Genomic DNA, 11,851 nt, shown 5'->3' with positions numbered 1-11,851 from the left:
GGGGGGGGGGGGGGGGGGGGGGGGGGGGTATTATGCAATGCAATCAAAACCAAACATTGTACCGGCTAAAAAATGGATTTTTAAGACATTTGAGGAGTGAAATTGGAATTTTCAATATCATAGTGAAGTTCGACATCAAAAAATAGTTTTTGTAAAATGTACATACGTGGGTTGGAAGTTATTGTAAATAATCTATTGTAACAATAGTGTGTGAGAAAATGCTTATTTTGACATAATATAGTGTGCTTGTTTGGTGCACATTTTCGACCTCATTTTAAGTCAAAATCAAGCTATTATAAGTGTTTGTGTCAAAAAAAGGGAGCCATTTTCTTTACTGCATTTGGTAAAATTACCAATTTGCCACATAAAATTCATTTTGAGGGAAGTAATGGCAATTCTGCCTTTATGCTTGTTTGGTATAGCTATTAAGCTAATTAAAATTAACTTTTTGACCATTATTTCACTATTCTAGTCGTCATTTTTGAATTCTTCTCACACAGGTAGGACCCACTTTATCTCTAACAGTAAAAAAATCAATTATTAAAATCTCTATCAACCAAGCACGCATTCAGAGTTTAGTGCACAACCGGGTCCCACTAACCCTTACAACGATCCAAAAATGTAATAAATTTTGGCCAAAATGCTTCCCATACAAGGGCATTATGCATTTCCCTTTTATGACATTGGAAGTCAAGACACAAATAATAAATTTTTTTCTTCCAAATTTCTATTTTATTTTTAAAAACATCATTTTTCTATTTTATTCCTGTAGCATGCAGCTATGTTTCTTTAACCATATAAATCAACTATCAGTGAGTTCTATGATTGGACGTTAAACTACGATATCACGATAAAATACCTATTCTTAAATCAAATTGAGCCTTTGTTTGGTAGGGATTATTTTAATCTAAATTTAAGTTAACAATTAGTTTTAACTTCATATTTCTTGAGATACATAACTTTTTAATCACATATTTCATCAGTTTTTATTAAAATCTACTAAAATCTAATTTAAATAAGTTGACAGTCCTAATAATCATTAAATTTATGTTCGTATCTTTGATTACTCACTAAAATTTCAAATATCGAGTTTTGACCACTAAACTTATCAAAATATTGGACTATAGTCACTAGCATGATAACCATGAAATTAATGACATGACGCATGGAATGCATAGGTGTCGCCCAAATACCTTTATGTAAATTGTCATGTAAGAAAGACGTCTTTGATTGTTCACTATACTTTGAAAGATGTCTTTGATGACTCATTATACTTTTAAAGACGTCTTTAATTGCTCACTATATTTTTAAAGAAGTCTAGTTTTGGCCATTGAAATTGTAAAATTAACATCGATCTGTTTTGAAAATTTAGGAATGTTGTTCCAAGTATCACTTGCATACAATATATATATATTATTTTTTATTTATTTATTATTTTTGTTTTTTGGGGACGGGTGCTATTTAGTAGAAACTTACTTGATTAGCCATGAAAACGTACTCAGTGTGATGAACGGCTCTTCTTTGTTGCCAACTGCTGATACTTCTCTAATCGGAGCTTCTAAATGGATGGATAAACAAAAGGGAAAGACAAAAAAGAGAAGGAATTGACTTTTTACATTTTTATTTTTTTATTGATAGCAGAATTCTGGTGAATTAAAGGTGTTTGCTCCATTTTTCTTAATTGATAACAGAATTGTGGACCCTTATTTAATGTAATTAGTGGTTGCAAATTTTTCCATTAACGCACACATTGGATGTCTTTCGAATTTTTTTGTATACGTTTTTTGCTGCACAAAAATATTGGTTGCAAATGATATATGTTGGGTGCTGTTAATATAGATTATGGATTTTTTTTAGTTGAATGTCATACATATTTCTATTAAAAATAGTCATCAAAATTGTCAACATTTTCTTGCCATTTTATTCTATCCCTCTTCATCGTTCTATTTTTAATTAGTAGTTGTAAATGTTTATCAGTATTTACTTGACAATTTGTAAATTGCCTAAGTTAACTTCAATAGGTATAATGCATAAAGTTGATTAGAAATGACTTGGGGAGATCAATAATCAAGATGTTTAGGCTTTAATATAAATGAATATGTCTCTATGCAGAATTGAAGTTTCACATATTCTAGTCTCTATCCTTAGTTTTCTCTTAAAAAACCTAGCATTGAATATAGATCGAGTTTTGTTGTACGCAAACGATACTTGAAAAGTTCATTGGTCAAAACTCGATCACCTTAAAAGTACAATGAGTAATCAAAGACATTTTTAAAAGCATAGTCAGTAATCAAAGATGTCGTTCAAAGCATAGTGAGCAATCAAATATGTCTTTTTACGTGTCAATTTGCATGACAATGTTTGGACATCAATTATGTATTCAATATGTCATGTCATCAATTCCATTAGATTGTGAAATGGATATCATGCTAGTGAGTAACGCCCTACATTTTTGACAAGTTTAGTTGTTAAAACTCAACATCTAAAACTTCAGTCAGCAATCGAAAACACAAATATAAGTTTAGTGATTTTTGAGAAAATTAACTCAATATCATTCCTCATCAAATAGGGGTTTGATTCGATCAAATGGTGATGTTCATTGATAAATGTATTTTTGCACAATTACTTAATATCTAAATATATTTATTATTGATAAAAAAAAGAGCTGATATCGAGTCACAACTTGATAATTTTGACTTTGTAGTTATTAATCACCTATAGAATGAGAACAATGCAAAAGGAGGAAAAATGGATCAAAAGCGTACAAAATTGTGGAGTTGAGGACCAAGTGCTCAAATTAGAAAGTTGAAGGACCTTGGGCTGCAATTTATGAAGGGCTTGATTGAAATGAAAGTTGAAATCTGAGGATCGAATTGTACAAAATTAAAGTTGAGTGCCTTAAGTACAAATTGCTGGAGAATTTATGTGCAAAAAGAAAAAAAGTAAACAGATGAATGTAAGTGAACAAAGACTTTAAAAGATTAGCCCCGTTTGATTCCCATTTTTTACTCATTAAAATGAAAAATATGACTGTTATCCATCAAATCAAATTATCATATTTGACTTTTTATCTCTTGTGTGAATCTCGTAACGATTATATTTTTCATTCTCATTCTTAAATCTATGAGAATCAAACGTGAAAGAATCAATTTGATTCTTTCAACTAAATCCTGGGACTTGAGCTGCAAATTCTAATTTTGCAGTTTTTAAATCTGGAAACGACAATAGCCCTGGGGATTCTTCTTCATCCTTTTCCTTCTCTTTTCATTTCTCTTCCTTCCATTCGATTTTTCTTGTAATTTTTGGAGCAAACCCAAGAGCACAAGATAATGCATTTGGAGAAATAATTGGGAAAAATTAAGATTTAGCCATCAAGAATCCAAATCTAAAAAGGGGTTCATCTCCACTCTTATATTTTCTTCATTATTATCTCATATTTGCAATGTATTGTATGAAATATTTTCATTTACATTACTTGTATAAAATGGACTAATTTTTGTGTTGGGATCTATGGTTGACATTTAACATAGCCTCGATTAATTTCCATATTTGCTTTTTAATGTTAAAATACTTATTTTTCCGTGTTTTTAATATTGTTATTATTGCATTTCATTTATGTGCCGAATGAATGATTGTGTTTAATGATTTATACATCGTTTGAGAGAAGATTATGCATTTTAGACCAAATAGTAGAAACCATTAGTTTGTTTTGGAGATAGAGATATATCTCTAATACTATGTGAGACAACGAGCTATTTTACACAAAAAATTAATGTGAATGTTTGGTTTTAATTGACATAGATATAAAGTTGGTTAAACCAATCAATTATGGTTAAATTCATTTGGGAGAGGTAATTAGCTAAAATTGGAAGATCGGGTCTAACATCATAAATGAGTAAATTATTAATTGGCTTTTGAAAAAATTAATTAGATGATATTTAAGCAAAATCTTGAATCTCAACCACTTTTTTCCTTTAAAATTTACATGTATTTATGTTTTCTTATTTTTGTTGATTTTTATTTAATTTTCCTTATTTTACAAAATCAAATCTTTATTGTATGTTTGTTTTTATTGTTAAGATTAAATTGATTAAAATTGTGTAATATAAAATAATTATTCATCAAGGGATTAACAACTCAGACTCAAAAAGTCCACTTTTAGTACATGAACGCGACTTGTGTACTTGCGGTTTGCACTTTCTTAGTGAACAAGTTTTGGACGTCGTTGTCAGAATTTTTTTTTTTTTACCACTTTAGTTAATTTTATTCTTAACAATTTTTTATTTACTCTTTCTTTTTATATTTTGGCTATTACCCCGTATTGTTAATCTATTTTGTGCTGGTATTCTCACACTGTATTTTTCAGCTATAATTGTATTATTTCATTCCTGGTGAAGTAACAAAGTTTTTACAATGTTTAATCTCTATATTGACTATGGATATATACTTGGTGGTCTAGATGTGAAATTTATCTTGCGATGCATTGTACAAGGCAATGCTTGTATTCGTGCACCGATGCCTTAATGTCGAAACTTTTTTTATGGTTTAAACAATATTTGAAATGCCGAAAACAAACACTAGACAATTTCGAAAACAAGAGCTTAATTTGATCAAAACGGTGATGTTTCCTCATCTCATACTTCCTTGATTTATAGTTGTATCCCATTTTAATTCTGAAGTTCCTACTAATGTAGTACGTGTTCTATCTTTATAGATTACCCACAAGACGCACCAAACAATTAAACTTTTCATAATATATAGTTAATATTTGAATAATCAAAATTTGAATTCGGGAGAGTCGATTTACTATGTAATTAATATAAGACCAATACATAAATTTTGCATTATTAGACCCATAACAAATTATAATGTTTACAGTGCATCATTTCTAGCAATCATATCTATGTCCATGCTTATTGGCCCAAGTGCAATCAAATGGTTCTTTTATTAACCACTTACTCTTTCATTTCTTATGAATTAGGTTAAGTGTAAATGGGGGCAAAGTCATCATCGTGAAGAAGCACAACAACGAAATCTTAGACGTCGCATTTTGACCCTCGACACATCAACTTAAGTTGACAAATTAAATAGTTTGTTGTATTCGAATTGCAATATAACGTAGATTCTTTCGAAAGGCAACAATGATAAAATTTTCGTAATAAGCGAAAGCCCGATGAAAAAATGCTTCGTGAAAGTCGAATTAATGGTGGTTTGTGAAGAATTAACATCGATTAGCTTATGACAAGTGTTGCACTTTTAGTGCAGTGTATTAATGTCTTATTATTCACTAACAAGATTTGAAAAATTAAAAATTTCAGGGATAAAATTTGAAGTGACAATTAAATACATGAATTTGGATAACATATTTATGCTTGTACATATCTCTATCTTCTTCTATCTATTTAGACCTTGTTTGATTCCTATTTTTTTAAAATGTATTTTTTTTTCCAACACATTTTTAAATTAAAAATTTTTCATTCACACATTTTTCATTAATCTACTATTTTAAAATTCATTTTTTTCATTAAAATTAGCGTCACACTCCCCCCCTCCTCTCCCCCGGCACCCCAAATATAAAAAAGGAGAAATTATTTTTGAAGCCGTAACTCTCACGGGTCATCATGACACGCTTATATTATTTATGTCCATTCTCATTCCAACCCCAAATATTTCGAAGAAATTACAATCAGTAAAACTCTCTTTTCCCCTTCTAAATTCTCACTTCCCACTTCCTGGTCCTAGAACTCGTTTTAATCCACACTCAGTCCAATCCAAAGCCCTCCAATCCAAAACCCTTCAAATTATTTGGATATTCTTCTCCCCCTAGACTATTCTGTTAGTATTTTAGCTGTTTTGCCTTTTGATTTTCCTCAGTATTCATTCCAATTTGATTTTTTCTAGTCCACGGGACGACATCTATAATTATCAGTTTCAAATTGATCAATTGGGTTTCTCCTCTGTCTCTTTAACCAAGAATTTGAGGTGGGTTTATTTTTTTAGACGCACATGTATGCTGATCATTTGTGGGTTTTATGTTTATCTGTGGAATAGGTTGTCTTTATCTTTGATTTTGTTTTAACGATTTTGATTTGACGAGTGAAGGAGAAAGAGAGATATGGAAAATGGAGAAGCCAACTTCGAAAGTAAATTCTCGGGATTGACGATGAGCGATTCAAATGATGGATTATTTCAGGTCATGAAAGCAGTGGAAGCTGCTGAGGCCACCATTAAGCAGCAGGTCTTTTACAGTCGCTCCTTCATTGTTTATTTTAATGTAATTAACGTTACAATTGGTTCAAAGTTTGGCTATTAATTCTACTTATTTGGCACATTGGAAACTCCTGTAAACAAAGGTTTGCGACTGTTTTATCTAGGGGATCCACTTAGAAAGTCTAGATGATATCCTGATTTTTTTATTTTTTGTCAAAAATAAATTTGGATTTACTCAAAGGGGGCATTGGCTGAGTTATCATTCTTTAACGAAGGGTAATGCTATTTAGCAGCGGATCATTCTAGGTGTCAAACGCATGATATGGCCAATTAAATGCATCCTATATCCTAAATTTAATTGGGACTATTATTTAATGTCAGATGTGTTGACACCTGACTAGTATTAAATACCATTGGAGCTATATAGCATTATTCTTAACCAAATAATTTCTAAAACACTCATCTCTCATCCTAGATCACTCTCTCAATGCATTACTTTACTTCATACGCAGTATTTCCCTTAGTTTGCCTAAAAAGAGAATATATGACCATATATAATGCGAGCATGTTGCACCGATCACGGCTCCCGAGCCTCCTTTTTAGACGTTCGTCCTTCCAGACCAAGATCCCCTGATCCTACGCCTACGACATCAGATCTTTCACTTGATAATGTTCCTCCTCGTTAACATTTCTAAGGCTGAATGTCGTCCCTTTACGGGATTCTCTCAATATAGAAATTGAAATCTGTACATCTATGGTAAGTAATTGAACTAATATGGTAATATACAATTATGGTATTTAATCATTCTAAATTGGTAAATACAATCACGTAATGCAATATTTCCTTTAACATCCCCCCTCAAATTGATGTTGGATAATCAAGAAGCATCAATTTGCAGACAAGAAATTGATTTCGTTGTCGAGTCATCGCCTTGGTAAATAAATCAGCAGTTTGAACATCAGTTGTAACATGTGGAAGAGTAATTAGACGACCATCACAAGCCTCTTGTATAGAGTGACAATCTACTTTAATGTGCTTAGTGCGTTCATGAAACTCACGATTAGCAGCAATTTGAATGACACTAGTGTTATCAACATAAATAGGAATAGGCATAAGCTGTGGACAGCCAAGCTCTGCTAGAAGACGTCGAAGCCAAACAATCTCAAAGCAGGTAGAAGACATAGCACGATACTCAGACTCGGTGGAGGATTTAGAGACATGATCTTGCTTCTTACTTCGCCATTAAACGAGCGCACTCCCAAGAAACATACACCATCCTGTAATCGAGCGACGAGTATCTGCATATCCGGTCCAATCAACATCACTATAACCAACCAGATCAAGAGGAGAGTTGACAGGAAAGAAAAGACCCCTATTAGGCGTACCCAGCAAGTATCGAATAATGCGACGGACTAAGCCAAGTGGAGGTGTCGTGGGGCATGCATAAATTGGCAAACATGCTAGACAGCAAATGAGATATCTGGTTGTGTAATAGTGAGGTAATTTAAACTACCCACCAATTGTCTATATAAATAGGGATCAGGAAGAAGATCACCCTTCTCCTTGCGATATTTCACATTCACCTCTAAAGGAGTATCAACATATCTACCATCTTGAAGTCCAGCTAAGTTAATCAGCTCTTCTGTATACTTGTGTTGATGTAGGTAAGTACCGGCAGGACTCGAATGCACCTCAAGGCCTAAGAAATACTGTAAAGGACCCAAATCCTTCATATGAAAAGATTCCTTAAGTCGTTCTTGAAGATGAGATATCAATCCAGAGTCAGTTTCCGTAATAACGATATCATCTATATAGACAAGAAGAAGCACCATACCCACCTTGGTACTAGAAATAAAGAGAGATGAACCATATTGACTTTGAGTAAATGAGAAATCAAGAAGAGCGGAACAAAACTTGTCAAACCAAGCTCGAGGAGCTTGTTTTAATCTATAAAGTGAGCGTTTTAGCTGACAAACATCGGAACAGGGCAAAGAGAAGAGACCCGGAGGTGGTGTCATATAAATCTCCTCCTTAATGTCACCATGTAAGAAGGCATTCTTAACATCCATTTGCCGTAAAGACCATCCCTTGGAGGCAGCTATAGCAAGGACGATGTGAACTGCTGTCATTTTGGCCACAGGGGCAAAAGTCTCTTCATAATCAACTCCATATTTTTTACAATTACCAAGAGCCACCAGTCGAGCTTTATATCGATCTAGTGATCCATCATAGCGGAACTTAACAAAGTATACCCATTTACACCCAATAGGTTTGATGCCAGAAGGATAAGGGACAATATCCCATGTGTGATTCTCTTGAAGTGCTTGAAGTTCCTCTTGCATAGTTTTTTCCCAACATGGTTGAGTAACAGCTTGAGAATAAGAAGTAGGAACTGTGTAAGGAGATAAGATTGTAGATAAACCATACCGATCAAGGGGACGAATAACGCGAGTAGATCGCGAAAGAGTATTAGAGTCTAGAGTAGGATTGGGAACGGGAAGGGGCAGTGAAGTTGGGGCCGTTGTCACTTATATAACATACCTGGTTTGAAACGCTCGATAGGACAAGAGATATCATCAAAGCTAATGAGCCGAGCCAAATTAGAAGATGATAAATGTTGTGGAAAGTAATGCTGATTCTCAAAGAAAACCACAAGAGATACGGAATCGATTAACAACACCATCATAACAAAAAAAACCTTTGAGGAATACTATTACCCATGAAAGCATACCGTACAGATTGAGCAAAATGCTTATGACGTTCATGTGTAGGCAAATGAACGAAATAGACACAAACAAAATTATGCAACATCTCAAAGCTAGGATGTACGCCATACAGGCGAAAATAAGGTGAGTCAAAATTCAAATGCTGAGCAGAAAGTTGATTAATCAGATGTACAGTTGTGGAGAGAGCTTCAACCTAAAATTTAGGCGGAATCGAAGATTCCAAGAGCAAAACTCTGACAACATCCAACAAGTGACGGTTCTTTCTCTCGGCCACTTCGTTCTACTAAGGAGTAAATGGGCAAGAGCGTTGAGAAAGAATGTCCTTCTGTTGTAACAAGGTCTAGCACTGATGAGACACAAATTCGCCTCCATTATCGGACCTCAGAACTCGAATACTAGATGAAAACTGGGTCTCAATGTAAGCAATAAAAGTCCAAAGAGTGGTATCGAAATCACTTTTAGAACGGAGAAAATATATCCAAGCATAACGATTGAAATCATCAATAAACGTCGCAAAATACTTATAATGAGCATGTGAAGTGACGGGTGCCACGTCCCAAACATCACTATGAATAATTTCAAAGCATTTATTAGCATTGCTGCCATGAGTTGGAAATGGAAGAATTTTACTTTTCCCAAGTTTACAAGCATCGCAATCGAAAGATAAATTAGAAAATTGAGATTGATCTTTATTACCCAGAAAACCACACTTCAACAAATGAGACAAAATTAAAGTATTCAGATGTCCTAGTCTTTTATGCGAAAGTTCATGCTTAAGTCCGACATAAATACAAGCTAAAGATAAAGCAGTAGAAATATTAAATTGTAATGGAAACAATCTTCCGACTTTAGGCCCCTTCGCAATCACCTTTCCCGATACTTGATCCTGCACAAGACAACCAGCACGAGAGAAATGCACATCACAGTTATTATCAACTAATTGACCAACCGAAATCAAGTTAGTAGATAATCCTAGAGATACAAAACATTATCAAAGGAGGACCCAATACCACCAATAGCAGTAATTGGGAGGGTACTTCCATGAGCAATCTGAATGTGTCGTGTGCCAGTATAACGTCTGATATTATGCAATGAATTAGAACTACCTGTCATATGATTTGATGCCCCTGAATCAATAAACCAAGGAGAAGAGATAACTTGACCTTTACCTTGTAAGCCCAAGATAGAGAAGGCGGAAACAATCATCCGTTGAACCATTTCTGGGGTAAGAATTGGCTGACTCGTACTTGCTTGGGAGATCATGGGAGTAGGTCCATGAACATTAGCCTGAAATGCCTGAGCTTTTCGATTTGGAGGTCGTATGGTGCAATCCTTAATGAGATGCCCTGGTTGCTTACAATAATTGCAAACTTTTTGAGGACAATTGTGAGCAATATGACCATATTATTTGCAGTAGCACTGAAGTTTACCTTTTCCTCGTTCTTGTGCCGCATATGCAACATTCACCACATCAGAAGATATATTAGCTCCCGTGGCAGTTTGTGTAGCTAGTTGTTGCTCCTCATGTAGAAGTTCACCCATGCATACATCCAAAGAGGGAATCGGATCGCGATTCAATAAACTTGCCTAGCAACTTCAAATTCAAGTTATAATTTCATAAAAAACTGATCCCGCTTATTAACTTCTTGAACCTCTTGGAGAGTCGATAGCTGTAGGAACCTTAGCATGAATTATGTTGGAGTACTCACTCCACAAGCTCAGAAAACCAGAATAATATTGCTCAATGGTGAGATTGCCTCGAGTGTAGTTGGCAATATCTAACTCCATCTGAAATCGAAGTGCATTGTTGTCTTGATAATAGATTCGTTTTAAATATTCCCACATTTCCTTAGTAGTAGTAATAGATCGTAAATTATTCATCATGTGCGCCTCCATAGATCCCAAAATCCATGAAATAATTCGAGCATCTTTCGTTTTCCATGTGCTGAGATCTTTAGCATCCTCAGGCACTCTAGAGGACCCATCAATATGACCCCAAAGCTCCCTTCCTTTTAAAAACATCTTGAATTGGAATTCCCATATAGGGTAATTCTTTCCTGTAAATTTAACGCAAAAGGCTTCAACCGACATAACTCTTTATTGTTGAACAATCGTCCAATTAAAAAAAATTCTGATCACAAAGAACAGCCCACACACTAGAGTTAATGGCCCAAATAAATCACAATTGGGCCTCACGCATAAAACCCACTCCACCCAATCAACGAAGCAGTTCACACGCCACTGAGCCCAAGATGAAGACAGCCCAGAACTCCCAGAAAGCCAGAAATGCGTTGAAGAAACCACATAAATGCTTCGATTCACAGTCACCGACGATTCAACTCCGATTACTTGCCAAACGCAGCCAGGTAACTGACTCCCACAGGTGAAGATAAAGTCACAATCGCCTAATAGAACACCACCACCGCCACGTTGAAGATGACGGTCTGCACCAACAAAGACGTCGACCACCGATCAATCGACCAAGAAGATTCAACTCGAGAAACCACACCGAAGGTAGAAACTCAAAGATTCAGCAATCAATTTTATGGGTAAGCTTTGATACCATGTTAATATTTCTAAGGCTGAATGTCGTCTCCTTACGGGATTCTCTCATTATATAGAAATTGAAATTTGTACATCTATGGTAAGTAATTGACCTAATATGATAATATACAATTATGGTATTTATTCATTCTAAATTGGTAAATGCAATCACATAGTGTAATCTTTCCTTTAACACTCCTCCTGTCACTCTTTGTCATACTTCTCGTGTTTGTTGACTCAGATAGGTACGATTTCTCTTTCCATAGCTCTATGTCTGCTACCCTTACTGTGTTTCCAATCCCTGCTCCTATAGACAAGCTATGGAACAAGAGTGTTGGCAACAGGTGATAAAGGCAAAACTTGAGGCTCT

The 11,851-nt window shown here is 34.6% G+C and overlaps 1 protein-coding gene across 4 annotated transcripts in view; it reads left to right on the top strand.

The window, feature by feature from the left end:
- Positions 1–5,657: 5,657 nt before the first annotated feature.
- The window catches only part of LOC111365342, a 34,423-nt gene continuing 28,229 nt past the window's right edge, over positions 5,658–11,851 (top strand). For all 4 annotated transcript variants that reach the window (XR_002697416.1, XM_022985816.1, XM_022985817.1 and 1 more), the window contains exons 1-2: positions 5,658–5,982; positions 6,103–6,238. Coding sequence is in view for 3 of the 4 variants with exons in the window: in XM_022985816.1 (XP_022841584.1) it covers positions 6,116–6,238 (123 nt within the window). In the remaining variant the exon portion in view is untranslated. The remainder of the gene's footprint in view (positions 5,983–6,102; positions 6,239–11,851) is intronic.

Source organism: Olea europaea, chromosome 17 (assembly GCF_002742605.1).
Source record: "Olea europaea var. sylvestris chromosome 17, O_europaea_v1, whole genome shotgun sequence".
Lineage (NCBI taxonomy): Eukaryota > Viridiplantae > Streptophyta > Magnoliopsida > Lamiales > Oleaceae > Olea > Olea europaea.
Note: the sequence above shows the minus strand (reverse complement) of the source record. Positions and strands in the feature narration are given on the sequence as shown.